Below are 18894 nucleotides of genomic sequence, written 5' to 3' on the forward strand. Positions count from 1 at the left end.
AATGTAGTATCACTGCTGGGTGGGGCCAAACTTTAAACAAGAGGAGGTCACGGTTTGTTTGTTTTTTAAATGTTGCACAGTTCGTATAAACCTCAACATGATTCAGGTATTCTGCTGCCATCAGCTAATCATAACTGCCATTGTCTCACAGTGTGGGGTTTTATGCAGTTCTGAATTGAGATGCAAATTCAAACTTGTGGATACTTTATTCAAATGAAGAAAACAGAGGATTTTGCAGCCTTTGAGGAGATATATGCTCCTGGGTTTTGTGTAGTTTATCACATTTTTAATAATCGTGGTTGATCCTTTACATGAACTGGTTTTTTTTAGATCTTGTGACTGTGACATTTTTAAATCACATATTTCTCCACATGTTCATGAATCATCATTCATCAATCAATCATCAAACTACTTTCTTTCTATATTTACACTCATCAAATGACAATTCTTCCATTCACAGTCTGATATTGCTTGTCGGCCAAATGTGAAAGTTTGGGCTGAAACAGACACCACTTAAACCATATGAATTAAAGCTTGAGATCAGCAGGCGAATCTGACAGCTGAGGAATTGACGGGACTTTCCAATGATTAAGAGTTTTTGTTTGCGCACGCACGCATGCACGCACGCACGCACGCACACACGCACGCACACACGCACACACGCACACACACACACACACACACACACACAAAAGAAGAGAAGAGAGCAAATAGAAAGTAAGAGTAAGAAACGTAAATTTGATAAGAGGGTACACATTTGCTGGTCATGTCATGGAGCAACAGGTCTCACCACACCTTTGAGGAAGGTGAGGAAGGTGTATAGGTGTGGAGGCCAAATCTAGACTAGTGAGTGTAACACTGACCGAACAACCTACAGAATACCTACCCACATGCACAATTTTGACTTGAATGTTACCATGTATGACATTTCTTCACTTAATCATGACAGAAGTCTAACTTGAATCACAAACCTAACCCCTAAATGATCCTCAAAATCAGGACTCAACAAATATACTGTAACTTGGGCTTTACAAAACTGCGGTCTTGATGGAATAAATACAAGTGTCTGTAAAGGGCACACACACTATAAAGAGCTGTAATTTGTGTGTTGTTTTTAACCCATTAAAAAAAGACACCCAGACAGAAAAGGAATGTAATAATTGAACAATGAAGGTGCTTTTAGCTTTTTATGACCCCCCCCAAGACTCGCACAATAATCTGTCAAAAAAATGATTAAAATCCGATTGAACACACTTAAACTTTACAACAATATGTAACAGCTTTCTGTATAAAATATGCTACATAAATGTGACTCAACCTGACAAAAGAAGAAACCTTAGAAAGCCACATTATCTTGCAACAATGTGGTTTTCCTCAAAACGTGTAAACCCCTGACATTGAATCACTTTTTGCTTTCATACATCTGTTTCCATTCCTCCCACGTATACATTAGGAGCATGGTCAGTCAAATCAAACATGTACAGAATCCCCTTTAAGTCCTGTGAAGTCCTGTACTTTGTCCCTCTCTCCACATGCCGACCATACAAACACCCCCCACGCACACATACTTAATCCTCCCAAATCCAGACAGGAAATGCCCTCGTCAGTAGAGCAGAATGCTTTTGACAGACCCCCACTGCTCTTTCTCTTTCTCTGCTCTCTCCTCCCCGCTCTGCTGAATGATATATGTGCCCTCCACAAACTGCCATCTGGAAACAGTTAGGCTGTGAACGTTTGCACAGAGCCAATAAAAACATGTCTATCGCGAGTCTATCAGTAGTGGAGGATATTTCAAACCCACTATACAGTAAGAGGGGATATATAGGACAAGTTGTTTGCTTTCACTTTCTGAAGCAATGTGTGTGTGTGTGTGTGTGTGTGTGTGTGTGTGTGTGTGTGTGTGTGTGTGTGTGTGTGGACAATCAAATACTTGTTTGGTGTCGTGACTCATGAGATCCAGTCAAAGTCTTGGATTGGACTGAGTGTTTCTTCCACAGTTTGCAGCTTGTTTTCTGGTTAGTTTCTATGGAAAGCAGCACACAGACATTATATCATTTTTAAAGAGACAAGCTAATTTAGCTCAGTTCTCAGATGACCCACGTGTCTTAATGAGAGACATCCTGATACTCCTCTATCTACAGTACATAAGTGCTGGGTTTAAAACACACAGAGGCTGCAGAGGCATGGAGAGCTGAATAAAAGGAAACACTGACAGAGAAGAAGGTAGAGAAAGAAGATATGATAAAAAATATCCCTTATGCAGTAAAGACAACAGGAGAAAAATATGATTTAATATATGAATATTGAATGTGTCTGTTAATACAGATACAGAAATGCAGATACGATCTTAATCTTAGTAACTGTTGTAAAATAAATAAGGTAAACATTAACCACACATCTTGCCGTTTCTTAAGTCTACGAAGGTTGTGATTCACTCTACAGTACAACAGATATTAAAAGATAAGACGGCCATATTACAGCGACACCAACTGTAGTTTAACCTCATACTTTTAGTTAATAAGTACGTTAGACATCTTGTGGATTAAATACCTTATTCAAGGATGCTTTGATCAGAGTTGTAGAGACAGGGAAGAGAATTTGTTAAAGTTAAAGTTGTGAAAGTTTCTACTTTCGAGTTCAAACTTGGAAAAAAAAAAAAAAAGTGCCTTTAAGCAATTGAATCTGACATCCCATCTTTTGTAGCCTTTGGGGAAACAACAGTATTTGTTGTGAGGAATGCCAACAACCATCACAGCATTGAGAAAGTGCGTCCTCTGGTGGCACCTCTGCTTCGGCATCTCAAAGTTCAAATCCAAATGCAGACAAAGATAAAATGTATTCAAATTTAATCGGATGATCACAACCGGGGCTCAAAATTATACATTTTAAATGGAAAACAAACAGGAAAATTAATTTTCTTTGCCTTGAAACTTTAAAGAGATAGTTTGGATCTTCTGAAGTGGGGTTGTATGAGGTTCTAATCCACAGTCAGTGTGTTAGCTACAGTAGATGGGGGTCGGCACGGCCCCAGTTAGGAGAAGCAGACAGCAGTACCGACACGGAAGCTAAGCAATGAACTGCTGTGGACTGGGGCACAAGTCAAAACGGATTTTAGCCACCTAAAAATAATGAAAGCTTTAGTGTGTAACTTTTAGATATTAATGAACGTCCGTTACATTCAAGCCGTTGCCAAATGAGTTGCTACCAAGCTAATTAAGACTATCAGCTCCACACAACTCTCTCTGTATTTCTCAGTATGGCTATGTTCAGAAGATTGTGTCGTCCGGCGACTTTCGCGCGCAGAAACTCAAGTGAAGGTGATTACCTCTTCTGAAGAGTCGAATCATGTTTTTTTTAATCCTCCGTGTCTCCCTTGGCTACTAGCAACTGCGTGGAGGAGGGAGGGGGCAGCCCTTCATTACAAGGAACTGAAGCAGTTATATATCAATCTATGATCTTTTCAAAGCGACCAGACTCCTTTGACAAAAGCGGTAATTTTACCTTGCAGAATATGGGAGTTGCTGTTCTAAGGTTGCCTCGATCGGTTCGATGTGTGTGACTTTGGTGTTTTAAAAAGGTCAGCACCTAACAAAACTCAAACTGAAGAGAGTGATATAAAGGCTTCAGTTCCCCGTCATAAACGGCTGTCTGACAGCAGGGTAAAGCAGTGAAAATATTCTAAATATAGCATACATATAAACAGATATCCACTGTCCCTTTAAGATAACAATGAACAGCATTGAGGTCAAGGCAATTTTATTTGTCATAAAATAGAAGAAAAAAAAGATCCAGTATAACTCCAGTGGCTTTCATATTGTTCATATAATTAAATTTAAGCAATTACACAAAATTCCAACACAAGGATTCATAATAAAATACTGCACATTTTTAGTCACAATTTCAGTACCTTAACATAAATGACAGTAAAATATACTCTGTAGTATTGGTGTCTTTACAAATATTTGGGGCCTTTGCGTAGTTTGCTTTACAGCACACATGCATTGATGATTTGCTTTGAAAAAGGTGCAAGCTTTTTACAGCTGCAGTTCTGTGAGAAAGACTATAAATTCAAAAGCAGATTTTCACAGCATCAAGGTCAGATTTAAGCAGAATGAACTTTGCTGATCTTGAAAAACTTCACTCAACAAGCTTCATAAAATGTATCTTTATGTTTTAGTTGCATTCTGTCATCAGAGGTGTCTGAAAATTCACAGTAAAATGATTGAACACATATTGTTCTTGTATTCTATCCTATTATTATTTCATGTATATTGTATGTATGTATATTGTATTCTAGTATTTCATGTATATTGTATCCTAGTATTTCATGTATATTCTGTGCTGTGCGACTGATATTTTGCTGCTGTAACACTGTAATTTCCCATTTTTGGGATCAATATCTCTCTATCTATCTATCTATCTATCTATCTATCTATCTATCTATCTATCTATCTATATGGCTGGTTTAGTATACTGTAGTTATGCATGAAAGTACCCCTCATGCATAGCAGTACTATGGTCATCAGCGATGAAAAAAGGCTCACAATATAAAGCTGAACAAAAAGGATCATCTCGAACAAACCTCAAAAACACACAAACAGGAATCATAAGGCACCTGTATCTACCTTTACAACACTGCAGTAGTAATTAGTGCAAAAATAAGCTGTAAACAGCATTCAAGCACAAACAATATATTACATCATGAATTATATTCAGAAAGGTAGACCATCCTCTCTTTCACTTATTGCACTTTTATTGTACTCTTTCTGCTTATGGGAATTAAAAAATGCAGATTGGATCTATGAACTGAAATAAATGTAAAAAAAAAAAAAGGTAGCAAGGCATGCTTTTTGTTTAAATTAGCGTTATCGACCATTAAATTAGATTTTCCACACGCATATTTAAAGCAGTGTCCAGACTAGTGAAGGTCAGAGGCTGTGTGTTGTCGTTTCATGAGCCCCCATGTGTTTTTGTCAATTTTTTAAAGAGACCCTGTTCTGACAGACTGACAGCTTGTTTTTTTATCTGTACTCCAGCACATGAGATCACTAAATCAATGACGATGAGGTTAAAGTGGGGAGTCTCGGCTTTAATCTGACGGTGTTTGCAATCACATTGGATGAAGAGTTTGGAATTGTAGCCCTTTTTTTTTTATGCAGAGTGCCCTACGGTAAAAAGGTCTACGAGTCCTACATTGTTCACTCAAAACAAATGTGAAAATAAGCAATTTAACCTGTTCTTTTCCTTTTAATCTCATATGTGATCTGGAGTACAGAGCCAAAACATCACTGTCCTGAAACGTATAGACTGCACTGTGTACCAGCTTGTGACTTTAATAGCCAACAGCAAATAAAACCAAGAATAAAAAAACAACATTTGAATCAGAACATCCAGCTGATGGTGAAGTTCTGACTGAGGTTGAGACCGAGATCTGCAACTGTTAACACCTGTAGAGAGAAAACACATCATTTCAGCACGAAGAGTTCCTTCATTCTGATTAGACAAAAGCCTCTGCTATAAAACACGCTAACCCTACATCGACATCACTCATGTGCTGCAGGAGAGGCTCTTAAATACCTTTAACTTACACTGGATCCCCTTATAATTTAAACAAATTCTCCATTTGCTGAAACTCGCCTACTGTAGCTAGGTGGATTCAGCGCTCTGTGAAACTCCAACGAAGACCATTGCTACACAGCGGTGGAAAGTACCTTAGTACATTTGCCCAAGTACTGCACCTAAAGTACAATTTTGAGGGATTTGTACTTTCCTATATTTTTTCGTATTTCCATTTTATGCTTCTTTATAGTTGTACTTCACTATATTTCAGGAATATTCTACTTTTTACTCCTCTGCGTTTATTTTACAGCTCAAGTTACTTTTCAGTTAACAATCTTACATAAAATAACAGGTTATACGATATGTTGTATGCACTTTGTGCTAGTTACATTTACATGTATGAAAAGTGCAATATAAATAAAGTCTGTTTGATATATTCGGCACTCCCTTTTTGGGCGTCAATTCTTAATTGAAACATTAACCCGGTGCATTATAAAAACTATTTGAGGGTTGCTTTCTTGCTTGTACAATTTACAGCATAAGTTCTCGGAGTATCTCTTTTATGTCCAAGCAAAATTAGTATTGTATCAATCGAGAATGTTATCGAATACCATGCAAATTGGAATCAAATCGATTTGGGAAATCCTTGGCGATACCCAGCCCTTGCTTTTATTTTGATTTATTTTGAATGTTGGACTTTTAACACGTAATGGAGTATTAACAGTCTGGATATGATATTAACCACTGCTGTTGATGCATACATATAAAATAAACAATGACAGCTGAGGACAAAAAAAGATTCCCTACAGGAAGGAAAACTAACAACATTGGCTGTATTTATGTTTAATTATATGGAAGACCCCTTTATTTAAGAGGCTTAATTCACCTACTGTAAGCTAAAATACATTGTGCTGAAGTAACATCAAGCACAACGACAGTTTTCTATTCTGTGCGTCTGTCGTTGACCCCTGACCTCACCTGGTTGGCTCTGTAGGTGAACGCTGCATCTTGGGAGTTTACCAGCACTCTGCTTGGCTTCTGCTTCACACCGTAGAAGGCGGCCGTCTCCACGGTGATGTATGTGGCCTCCACGTTGCTATGGAGCACCTGTGACGTCATCACGTTCTACGAAAGAAGCAGATGGATGGCTGTAAGTTACATCGCAACACTGTTTTCGAAACTAGATATTAAAGCTGCCCTATTCAATATCGTTTTTTTTTTGTTTTTTTTAATTCAATTTTGGCTCAAAGTAATCAAGCCACAGAGAATTATTCCCCTCTGCTCAATAGATTGTTTTAGTGTCTCTCAGCTCATCGTTTTGGTTTTACAGCCCACAACTTTTCTGTTTTGGTTCACTCTCACTGCTCTCATCAACCACATTTTTAAGCCACACACATTTTTTATCAAATAAAGTCCAGATAAACCCGCCGTAGACTACCTGTCCAGCACCAAACAGCAGACGGACAAAGTTAGTGACAAGCTAGGGAACACTGTGGATCAATTAGCTGCTACTAAGCAGAGATATTGGATCCGGTGTACAGAGAAACCACTACAAATAAATGCTAATGCTGTGTGTGCGTGTGCGCGTGTGTGTGTGTGTGTGTGTGTGTGTGTGTGTGTGTGTTGGACAGGTAAACAGGCAACTGTTTGGTAACATATTTGCTGCAACTACTTTAGAAGATGATATTATGTCCGTTTTGTTAACAGCTTGTTCTGCTGCCCCCTAAGTGGCCAAAAAAAATACAGTACATGAAAAGTGCTCTACACTAAATTCCTGCCCTTTCTTGTGCGTCACTTCTTTTACTGTTGTTGGCCAAATATACACAATGTGCTTGATTTGAAATGATGTGCAGTGTGGCAAAAATGCGGTTTTTAATTATTTTAACATTGACAGCAAATAGCTAAAAGCTTCTCTGTAAACATGCCATATTCTAAAAAATAAAATAAAGGCCGTTAATGGACTTCGCTGAAGAGAAGGATGAGACCTCAACCTCAGTAGACCAGAAGGCATTGCTGCTACATTTGGTTAGGTGAGTTTCTCTTCGTCTATGCACATTACCTTGGGCTGAAGCACTCAAGTTCAGTTGTTTTTTAACAGGCAGAGAAATGTCAGACAATGCAGGCTGGAATGAGCCATTGGTAGTAATATTGAGAGTGGATTCTTTTTTTTTTTAAGTCAAAACTAGTTGATTGTGAGCACCTGAGTGACATTGAAGATGATGTAGGAGTATAGGTTGTTCTCGTAGGTGTCGATGCTCTCGCCGTCGTCCCAGAAGAGATCTCCGCTGGCTGAACCATCGTCAGAGAGAGCTGAGACCAGATGGAGAGGCTGACCGCTGCTCACCCACAGCGTCAGGTTGGGCGCCTGTGCACCCAAAAACATGAAAAGAGAAAGAAACAAATGTGGCATTAGAAACTCCTGATTGTAAGCTCTGCATTTGTCAGATCCACACAAATGTCAGGTGTAACAAGTCTTCAGTTATCCAAAGAAACATGTATAATCGAGACAGGTTTTATGGGAATGCCTTGGTAGCACATGCCATAGAATTCCAGCCTTGGGACCTTTGTTGCATGTCATACTACTCTCTCTATCTACCCCATTTCTATACTGTCAAATAAGGCAAAAATGGCAAAAACATAATCTAAAAAAAACTTTTATTTTTATTTTTCAGGCTTAGGTTAAAGGGCCAGTTCACACATATCACAAAAGACCTATCATTATGTGTTGCAGACTCAAATTAAAGTTAAAATGCTGTTAAAAAAAGTCAATGGGCCCTATTTTAAGGCAAAATATGTGTCAAACCATTCTGAATTAAGTATTGTGGTGCTGCAGAGATGTCCTAGCCTACAAATCCATCCCTACGGACTAAAGAAAAAACTGATCCTTGAAAAAATCTCACCATGATCATTCCATTTTTTTTATTTAATATTTTTCAATTCAAAAGAGAATAATGATACAAAAATGATCATTCCCTCCAATATCGTGAATCGTATCACAATCGCAATATCAGTCAAAATAATCACAGCATGTCGTGCAGCCCTATTATAATATTTACCTGAGTTGGTGTAATAGAACCCTCACGCAAATGCAGGTTGATCTTATCTAGAGGTGCATGGAGTCGAAGGTCTTCACCCTTACTGTGCAGAGAGTCGCCCTGGGAAGACCAGAAGTATATTGTTTACTCCATCTTGTTCCCGAAAACTGTGCGCTAGTTGTTGGTGTGTGTCTTACCGTGTAGTAGTCATACCACAGACCCTCTGGGAAGTAACCATCCACATAGTCAACTCCAGGATCCAATACTGGCGTCACCAATAAACTCTTCCCCCACAGGAACTGTTTGTCAATCCCATAGGTTTTCACATCTTTTGGGAACCTTTAAAAAGGTCATACAAGATACATACAGTAAGGCAAAGATACGTCCTAGTCCAGATAAAATAACAAATCAGATACTTACTCAAACATGATCGGCCGTGCGACAGTGTGTCCGTGTACGTGTGCATGATGGAACAGAGTGTAGAGGACGGGGTAAAGTGAATAGCGTAGCAGCAGAGCTTGCTTCATGGCTGTACGAGCCAGAGGGCTGAACGCTGTCGGGTCTTGAGGCTGCAAATTTAACAACAACAAAAGAAATACAGTTAAAGAAAAAAAGTTACATTTCCAAAAAAAGGGGAGTATAGGACAAACTAGCTCTTGAGCATTTTTTACCCATTGCCCTCTGTGGTGACGTTGGAGCAGTGCAGTTAAGATCTTACCTTCATGTCGATGGCGTTGTGGTTGCGTGTGAAGGGATAGAAAGCTCCCAGCTGCGTCCAGCGGACACAGAGTTCCTCCTGCGGCTCCTCGCTGAAGCCACAGATATCTGCTCCCACCAACGGGATGCCCAGAAGGTTAAAGGTCAAGATACCTTAAGGAGACAAAAGAGAGGTGGGCAACATCAGGAGGACATGGAAAGGAGAAACTTGAGAAGGATCAACATTAAGAGACACTGAAATGATGGAGAACCAGTTTCAAAATAGGAAATGGACAATTTCATCCACAATTCTAAGAAATCTTAAAATACGTTGCGTGTTACTCTTCCTCCTCATTGTACTGTAGTTGACAGAATAAGTACAGAGTAGTGTGTGCAGTGAAACCACAATGCAGATCTTTAGAAACACACAACCTTCAAATTAGCAGTTATGCAACAACATAAATGTGTCATAAAATTCTATAAATATTTTTGAAATTGCTGAATTGTTTGCATGTGTTGAACAGCATGGCAATGATACAGCTATCGCTTTAAGCTGCTTTCGTTTATTTTGGTCCACACACCCACAGAGACGAGGAGCAACATTGGCGTTCATTTGGAGGCATGTTTTTCTTCACTTGACAGCTCTACGTTTTGATCTCCTCCTCTTTAGCTTTAGCTCCTTAGCTAGATTCAGCTTTTCTCACCAGCTAGTTGCTAACTTGGTCTGTCAGTTGGTATACAGTAGGTTTATCAGAGCATTTTTACTGAAATAGTTGTTGCTGTTGCTGGAAACAAAGGTTGATGAGACTGAACCAAACCGTAAATGTGAAGGACAAATAAATAAAATAATACAAAGTTAATGAGGCTGAAATAGATAAAAAAAAAAAAAAAAAAAAAAAATACTTCAAATTACAAATGATAAAATGGAGCTTCAGGGAAAATAAACTTTCTGGTGGTGGTGCTGGAGATGATTAAGATTAACATCAGAATAAAGCAGAATATACAATTATACGCGTGTGAAAGATTATATTTTTGCGAAAACTTTGATCATCACCTCTTCTCTGTCAATCGACAGAGGCAATACAATGTTAGATACGTTCTTGTGTAATACATGTGTCAAACCTGCTATAGAAGTGTACATGTCTTTCCACTGGCTCCTGTTGTCTCCCAGCCAGTGACCAGAGTACATCCCCTGACTGGGGAAGGTGGAGCGAGAGATCACAAAAGGCCTCTTTCCCACGATCCTCTTCAGAGCGCTGGACGAGAGGACACAAAAGCAGAAAAGTAGATTTAAGGAAAGGACCATGTATAAAAAAAATTAAAAAAATAAATAAAAAGTGGTTCAGTGTTCAGCATTGTGTGTGTGTGTGTGTGTGTGTGTGTGTGTGTGTGTGTGTGTGTGTGTTAGGTGTTGACCTTGCAGATGCCTTAGCTTCCATAAGTCCATAGAGGCTGTGCATATTGTAGTGTATGGACTGCTTTTGCTGTGCAGTGGCACACACAGTTTTGGCTCTCAGCAAACCTCCCAGTATTCCTAAAAAGATTTTTAAAACCCCCCACAATTTTACATTTTGACAATCATAAGTACTCTGTAACTGTGTATATTTTTTGTGGTTTTTGTGATATTTGCTTGAGATCTCCCACCAGGTGTGTAAGGAGGATTTTCAAGACTGCTTGATGGACAGCCATTGGTAGACCCATCCAGGAAATTTGACGGCTCGTTCATGTCCTAAAACACAGATGAGACAAAAGTCAGAGGAAGATATCAGGAAATGCAGAGAGTTGGTTCTTCAATTGCATCTCCCATTTCCATACTTACAATCCATAGTCCATCAAATGGCACCTTCTCATGGAACCTCTGAAGGTTTTCGTGCCACCATTCATGTGTCACGTCATCAGAGAAATCGGGATATGCTGTCAGACCAGGCCACACCTGGAGGAAGAGATGGAGAATCGTATTTCTAATACACCCCTAATGTTTTGTTTTGACAGCACAGGTCAGAGGGGAGAGTAGTGATTGTGTCTTGGCATGAGCTCATCTTTGAAACATCATTACAGTGTCTCACCTTCCCAATGAGTGTTTTCCCTTCAGCGTCTTTAATAAAAACGTCCCTCCTCAGCCCTTCATCGTACGGCCAGTAGGAGCCCTCAGGCTGCACGCTGCTGATCCCTGGGTCCTGCAGGTTAAGACACAACTGTCATACAAACATGCCAAATCAGACACAACACACGCACATATGACGGCAAAAAACAAACTCCTGTGTACCAGGATCATAACGTAGCGCTGGTCATGAGCGTGCAGGTCCTTGACCAGATCGGGCAGCGTGCCGAACTTTGTCGAGTCAAAAGTGAAGTCCAGAAATTGGTCCATGTAGTCGATGTCGTTCCACTGGACGTCCTGTGAACAAATACACACACAAACAATAATTTTACAAAAGAACGGGGAAAGAAATACTGACAGACACAAACAAACAAACAAACAAACAAACAGTCTGCTGGGTCAACTTTACCTGGGGTATCCCATAATTCCTCAAGCTCTTGACAACCTCCCAGGTAGAATTGCTAGTGTGGTAACCCCAGCGACAGAGATGGTAGCCCAAAGCCCAGTAGATGGGCATCGCTGGGTAGCCTGAGAAAACACGGCGTGATATATGAGTGAGTGAGTGAGTGAGTGAGTGAGAGAGAGAGAGGACATCATCAGTAACAAATGCAGGAATTGAAGCAAACCGAAACAAGCTCTGGGGTTAACAGAATTACTTAAACTTACATTGGACAGAGCCATAAAGCAAAAGCTAGAAAGACAAACCTACACAGCAATGATCCTTTGAGTGTTTCACTACTTTTCTCTGTGAATTTATCTGCCAAAACGGATACAGAGGCAGGCTGAATAGAGATAATTAATGGTAATTTTATTCATCCAGGTATTATACAAAGTCAATCAATGGATTCTTGCTACAATTCAAAACTAGTACCTCAGAATGACTCAAACCATCTCTTTAAAAAGGTTCCATATATATATGAGACTCTCAACATTAATATAGAAGCAAACAACTATTTGCTATCCTGAGCAGAGAATTAAGTCACACACTCTCTCTGTGTGTTCGTTCTTTCTTTTGTGTGTTCTTTGTTTTGGCAGCCGGTATGGCTGTGCGTGCATGTTATGCGAGTCCCTCCCTTTGAAACTGTTGGACCACCCGCATTTATAAAGAGACTAAGAAAGTGACCGCCCACACAGCCTTGTAAAAGCGAGATGACAGAGTGCTGTTCCAAGCGTTCAGCTGAAGGCGACCCGGAGCTGGCTTTTCTTCTCGCCAAGGGAGAGGGGGAGGTTTGGACGTTTGTTTAGGTCTGAGATGCTGGTGCTCTAGTGCGACATCTAGTGGTTCTGAATTTCGTATATAGAACCTTTAACCTTAAGAGTAGTCTATATCCACGACGTTCCATTTCCGGGCTTGTTCAGATGCTGCCGGAAAATTTGGCCGGATGTCTTTAATGTTGGCTGGATGTTTGTTACCTTCCTCTTTCTTTGTGTTGGTATTTTAAACTCTGGTGGATTTCTGAGGACTATGGCTAACTTCTCCTCAGATCTCTGCAGGGTAAATCCAGACAGCTAGCTAGACTATTCGTTCAATCGGAGTTTTCTGTTGCACAACTAAAACAACCTTTCAACGTAGCCTACACATGTTCCACCAAAACAAGTTCCTTCCTGAGGCTATTTTGCAGAGGCGCCGCTGCTCCGTCCGGCGCTTAGCGCTACCCAAGACGATTGTGATTGGTTTAAAGAAATGCCAATAAACCAGAGCACGTTTTTGGCAATGAGAGACTATTAACTGAGTAAAAGTTACAAAATGCAAGTCTACAATCTTTGTATAGTCTGTAAGATATGAATATGCTGCAGTCATGCAGCTACAACAGTCCCACATCCCAGCAGACTCCTACTAACCTATGACTTCCACATACTGTTCAATCACCGAAGCAGGATCCGGACCAAGGAAAACGTAAAAGTCAAGGATTCCACCAATAGTGCGCCATGTGAGGGCTGGGGCAGGCTGGAGCATCACATCTGAAGAAACAGAAAAACTGCTGATAAAACATTTATTTGTTAGAAAATCCTTCAGAATAAGCTACAATTAGGGAGGTCTGAGAAATGCATGTCTATGAGGCTAGAGAGCAATTTAATAAAGAAAGTACATGGGATATATTGAGTAACTATGAATAAAATGTACAGTTATATACACATTTTAAAATAAGCAGCTGAATACCCCAGCTCATGAACAACATGTATGGTGTGTGGAGCAACAGATGGAAGTACAAGAACAGACATTCCTAAGATGAAGGCAAAGCGAAACCAATTACATTAAACTTTGACTAAGTCTGTAAACCAATTCATTTCAGTTAGCAACGCTCAGTATCTTTGATAGGAAATACGACATGACCGCGAAATTACCTCTTCACAAGACACCGGAAAGATATTTACTGACACTGCAGTCACGCGTCGATGACAATATTACACAAACTGCCATATAAGGATTTCTGTTTTTATAAAATTGCCTAATTGGGCATCATATGAACTGTTGTGACACTGTAAGAATCAGCTGTCAATGTGTATTATTGCACAGAGTGAAACCTGAAGTAGAGGAAGTATTAGAGCGACTAGCAGACTGACCCATCGCGTTGCTGTTCAGCAGGAAGAAGCCGTGTGCATTCCCTCCATCCTCCATTGCCAGGTAAAATGGATGAGCTCCATATAGGTTTGTCTGTTCCTACATTGTAAAGAGAGACGCAATTAACTTGATCTTTATAGTGACTTAAAATCCTTCCAAAGGAAGGATCTTTTGTGCCAAAGCACAAAAGATCAAGTCCGAAACGACAATCCATTTTAAGTCTATTTATTCCCATTTCAGGTACAGTGATGCAAAAACTGTGTGTGTGTGTGTATATGTGTGTGTGTGTGTGTGTGTGTGTGTGTGTGTGTGTGTGTGTGTGTGTGTGTGTGTGTGTGAACTGGTTTAGCTACCCACTTCTCAAACCTACCCCCTTCCTACTAGCAGACATGATAAATAGCAAACAAGAAACTAGGGGGTGTCAACAAAAATAACCAGGGGAGTAAACAACCTAAATATGTATGTAAATAATGATATCACTCATAATGTGGGTAGGCCATCTCATACTAATATAACAAAGATTTGGTCAATGTAAATAAAATAGATATGATAAACAAGTGAACTGTACATTCAATCAAGCCGCAATGCTAAGTCCTGAATGTTATTTATAGTGGCCTTTTTTCCCAGAAGACATATATATATATATATATATATATATATATATATATATATATATATATATATATATATATATATATATATAAATGCAGCCATCATCTATGTTATTAAATACACCCGTGCTTTTCATGCCATGGCAATGTCAAAATGTCTACTGTGAAAAAGGTCTATCAGTTGAATGTGAATATCTGTGTCTGTGGCTAAAATGTAACTATAAACAGAACAATGACAAATGCGGGAATTTCCATACCATAGGAGGCACATCTCTGGCCCACATGGTGAGTGTGTTCCAGTGCACATCATGCAGAAAGGTGGAGCGGTGCTCACCCAGGCCGTAAATGAACTGACTCTGCAGGGAGGTGGAGAGCTGGAGAAACTGATCCGCATAGAAGAGAGGAGCCACTGTAGTGTTCAGACTAGCAGGAAACCGTTGAAAGGAGACAGTTTTACATTGTTAATTATTATTTACGGTTTCGAGTTATTTTCACAATTGAACGTGCTTTAAGAGTTTGTAGTATACAATGTAGGTTATTAAAATTATTAAATTATGTTATGACTATAACCCTTTCTTCACCTGACCTAATGTAGCCTATTCAAGTGAGACTTACAGCACTGCTCCTGTAGAGCTCCTCTTCACAATGAGACCAAATGGCTGCTTTGAAAACTCTATGGTATAGACTGGACTTTCTGCCTTCTTGGTGGCAGCGGGAACAGAGATCGGAACCTCGAACCGTGAATTAGAGGGGTCAGTAATCTAGATTGAGAAACATGAGAAAAACAATTAAATTACAGACCAGAGAATTTACAGCGGTATGTAATACAAACTATATCAACTGACCTGTAAGAGTTCATGACTGATTTACACCCACCTAGGTTTAATCCTTGAGGACTGGCACGGATCTTATTGGCCAATAAATTAGTTGTTTGCTTACATGACTATTAAGTTGATGAGATTTCTCTTAACCTTTTTTTCATAAACTCCAATAAGAAAACAAACAAAAATGTGTGTTAGTATGGCAATAGCCTCGCATTGCTAGACCTACAGTATGTCCACAGCAAGAGTTTAGTCTGGCTTGTCTATTCTGGGATACGGGAAAAAAAACGCTCTGGGTTGTTTGTATTTTTTTAAACCACACATCACAACCGTCCTGGGCGGTGCTAAGCCCCGGATGCAGCAATGGTGCCCTTGGAAAACATTGTCAGGCTTTATCCCAGCAATGTACATCCGTTGATCCAGACTAGTATGGCAATGACGTCAGAGCTTTTTAGCTACATTACTAAATAGTCCTACTCCTCTCTAACATGCCTTTGATGAAAATTGTTTTATATTTCATCGGTGAATGAAATTAAATGAATTATGACTAAAAATGAACCTCACGCACTCACCCTTACACGTAGCCGCGTGTCTGTCTCATGACGTATCTCCACCTCTAGAGTGAGGATATCTGCTGGGTAGTAGGTCTTCACCTCCCTTACTAGCATACCTTTCTGCCCCAGCGATGTGTCGTTTATTGACACAAGCGAGTAGGAAGGGAAATCCTGTGGATAGAAACACCAAGGGATACCATTTCTCCCTGATGGGCGGGTGGCAGAGGAGGAGGGAGAGGATGCAGGGATGAAGCAACAGTTCCTTGCCTCACACAACTCTCGGGTCACAACCACCCCTCTTTCAGGGTAGCAGTCAAACCTCCACGCCTCGGGGATTAAACTGCAAGCCTCGCGGCGGGAAGCGGCTGCAGTGTCGTTTACTCCTATGTCTATTTGAGAGTCTGGTGTTTGTGCACCGGCCGGTGGCGGTGGTTTGTGTGGCTGTTGGTTGGACGGTCGGTGCAGCCAGAACATGGTGCCCAGTAGCCAGCCTCCACAGAGGAGCAGCAGCAGGCAGCCAATCAACAGAAGGCCTGTGTTGACGGAGCATGACGGCCTCCGTGGAAGCAAGGAGGCTTCCTCTGGCTCCCGAACCTTAAAACACAACAAGGAAATCAAATAAGCAACACACTCAGAAAAGCAACCAGAAGGAATCAGATTAGTCCCTTTATACTGTAAAAATATAAAGGGATTAGACAGGCAGAAATAACAGTGCGTTATAGAGTAAAAACATAGAAAACAGGTTACACACAAAAAAAAAAAAAAAAATCCTAAAACAATCGAAAGTGGCACCTTAAAAACGACCTAAGAGCTGATTATTTTTTTGATTAATCAATTAATTGTTTGGTCTTGAAATTGTGAAAACAAATACAGAAAAAATGACATTCATAATTTCCTTAAACTCAGAGTGATGTCTTGTTTTGTTCAACCATAAGTCTAAAACCAGTACACATTTAGTTCCCTATCACATCAGTCAAAGAAAAGCAACAAATCCTCACAATTGAAAAGATGGAACTAGAAAATGACTATTAACTTTACAATAAAATAATTAGACTATTATTATATATTCTAAAATATCCCCAAAAAATTGGCAGCCCGAAGAAAGAGTATGAAAACTCTGCAGCAATGATTTGAATTGACAAAAACATACTTTTAAAACTGAATGCAGATTGTTTGAGACAGAGGAAGCAGTATACACATATATATATACACAAATATGAACTCACAGAAACTTCTTCATTGACAGGACGAGGCTCTTCTGACAAAAGTGCACTGGAAAACTGAACATCTTCAGGGTTCAGCCGTTTGTATGACACCATCCTGATAGCGTGTGATTGTCAAAGTGAGTGACTGAAAGCATGATAGAGACACAGAGACAGCAGAACAAAGTTCAGTTAGAAGGCAAATATCATTTCCTGCTGTTTTGGAGTTGGTCGGAGAAGTGTCCATGAGTGGAAGGAATGATGAAACAGAAAGCAAAAGAGGTGCATAAGACAAAAATGACTGAGACTATAAAGCAGTAGTGGAATGTAGAGAAGTACTTACCTTTCTGCATGTTCTCCTACTTTATACTTCTTCTCCATTACATTTATTTGACAGCTTTAGTTACATCAACAAATCAACAAATGATGTACTATTTTGGATAACAATAAAACGTGATGGATCCCTTGGTGCAATTCACAAGTTACTCAGGAGTATATATAGTAAAAGGAAGCAATTCAAGTGATCCATGTATTAGTCCAGCAATAATACATGCACAATGAGTACTTTTACTTTCTATGCTAATACTTTTGAACTCTTACTTAAGTAAGGTTTTGAATGCAGGACTTTTGCCTGTAAAAGAGTATTTCTAAGATCTTAATACTTCATCCACCACTGTTGTGATGGACATTTTTACAAAAGGTAGGGATTCAATTACAGCATTTAGTTAGGATAATTAGAGTTAACACAGAACACTAAACATTTAACGTTAAGAACATATTAAACTTATGTGCCATGGCTGGATAATATTATTATGTAATGGTGAGGTATTACGAAGGCCCACACATATGACGTGTTGCACATTTTGTCCAAAGAGCATCAGGTCGTAGCTAGCCATGCGTGTGAATGTCAAAGTTCACCAGGGAGCCACTAAATAGATTGCCGATTTGGCTGACAAGATATTATAGTTAGGAGAGAACATTAACCAGTCGCCCTAGTGGTACGTTATTGTAGCAACGTTTATTAGCGTTAGCTAACTTTAACAGCAATGTAACTTTAGCTAACGTGAGCTAACGTGAGCTGACAAGGACGTTAACATAAGCATCACTTACCTAGATTACCCTTTGAGTCTTACAGACACACAAAATACAGCATACAGAGCAGTTTTCCCTTTAAATCAATGTTTCGTTAGCTAAATAATCCGTAACGTTGATAATCTCAACTGTCTGCATAGTGTGCGTCTGTTTATCTTCATGTCACGTTCAATACACCTCGTAATTTCGGGGACTTCCGTTTGAAGAACCTTCCAACAACCTCTTATGTCGAATTCTCAATCTGTAAACTAAACTTCAAATGTCATTTAGAGTGCCAATGTTTTGCTATTTAAAGACTACTAATCTAGGATTGGTCATGTTCTGTTTGTTTTTTTATTTTATTTTTTATTTTATTTTTAATTAAAGGGGTCAGGCGTGTTTTACTTGCCACAGTGCTGCCTACAGGAGCAGCTTGGGTTTTGTAAAACCTGTAATTGGACAGTCTAGCTCCGTGTGTACTGCAGCAAATGCAGGGTCAACGAGACAGGATTTCACGTTCTGAATAATATCAGAGTGAGCAGACTACCTATAAATAAGCTTTAAATGGTAACAGTTCTTTATCAGATAGAAATTAGAATACATGACCAGTAGTATAAAATAGTATAACTGCATGAAATATAAATAAGTCACGTCATTTTATATTCTTTCTGAGAACATTTA

At 39.5% G+C, this 18894-nt stretch overlaps 1 protein-coding gene across 2 annotated transcripts; it reads right to left on the minus strand.

The window, feature by feature from the left end:
* Window positions 1–3739: 3739 nt before the first annotated feature.
* Window positions 3740–18411, minus strand: gaa2 (alpha glucosidase 2). Of its 2 annotated transcripts, none has more exons than XM_078275513.1 (21): window positions 18253–18411; window positions 17167–17260; window positions 15959–16534; window positions 15181–15326; window positions 14823–14988; window positions 13957–14053; window positions 13234–13353; window positions 11801–11919; window positions 11557–11688; window positions 11357–11467; window positions 11110–11223; window positions 10935–11019; window positions 10707–10824; window positions 10413–10546; window positions 9313–9464; window positions 9015–9163; window positions 8792–8933; window positions 8616–8714; window positions 7760–7924; window positions 6538–6684; window positions 3740–5447 (listed from the first exon to the last, which is right to left on the minus strand). In XM_078275513.1, the coding sequence occupies exons 2-21, from the start codon at window positions 17257–17259 to the stop codon at window positions 5382–5384; spliced, it is 2931 nt and encodes a 976-aa protein (XP_078131639.1). In that variant the 5' UTR covers window position 17260; window positions 18253–18411; the 3' UTR covers window positions 3740–5381. The 2 variants fall into 2 exon arrangements, with proteins under 2 accessions (XP_078131639.1, XP_078131632.1); XM_078275506.1 differs by having other exon boundaries at window positions 17167–17290.
* Window positions 18412–18894: the final 483 nt, after the last annotated feature.

The sequence above is a fragment of the Sander vitreus genome, chromosome 2, assembly GCF_031162955.1.
Source record: "Sander vitreus isolate 19-12246 chromosome 2, sanVit1, whole genome shotgun sequence".
In the NCBI taxonomy this organism is placed as follows: domain Eukaryota; kingdom Metazoa; phylum Chordata; class Actinopteri; order Perciformes; family Percidae; genus Sander; species Sander vitreus.

What these genes read in the sequence shown, in the direction of transcription:
- gaa2 (XM_078275513.1), bottom strand. Translation starts at nt 17,259, where the DNA reads ATGGTGTCATACAAACGGCTGAACCCTGAAGATGTTCAGTTTTCCAGT. An exon ending in TGTGGTATGACTACTACACG is followed by an intron (nt 8,715 to 8,791) that starts GTAAGACACACA and finishes TGGTCTTCCCAG; the next exon opens with GGCGACTCTCTGCACAGTAA. An exon ending in GTTCTATTACACCAACTCAG is followed by an intron (nt 7,925 to 8,615) that starts GTAAATATTATA and finishes TTGGGTGCACAG; the next exon opens with GCGCCCAACCTGACGCTGTG.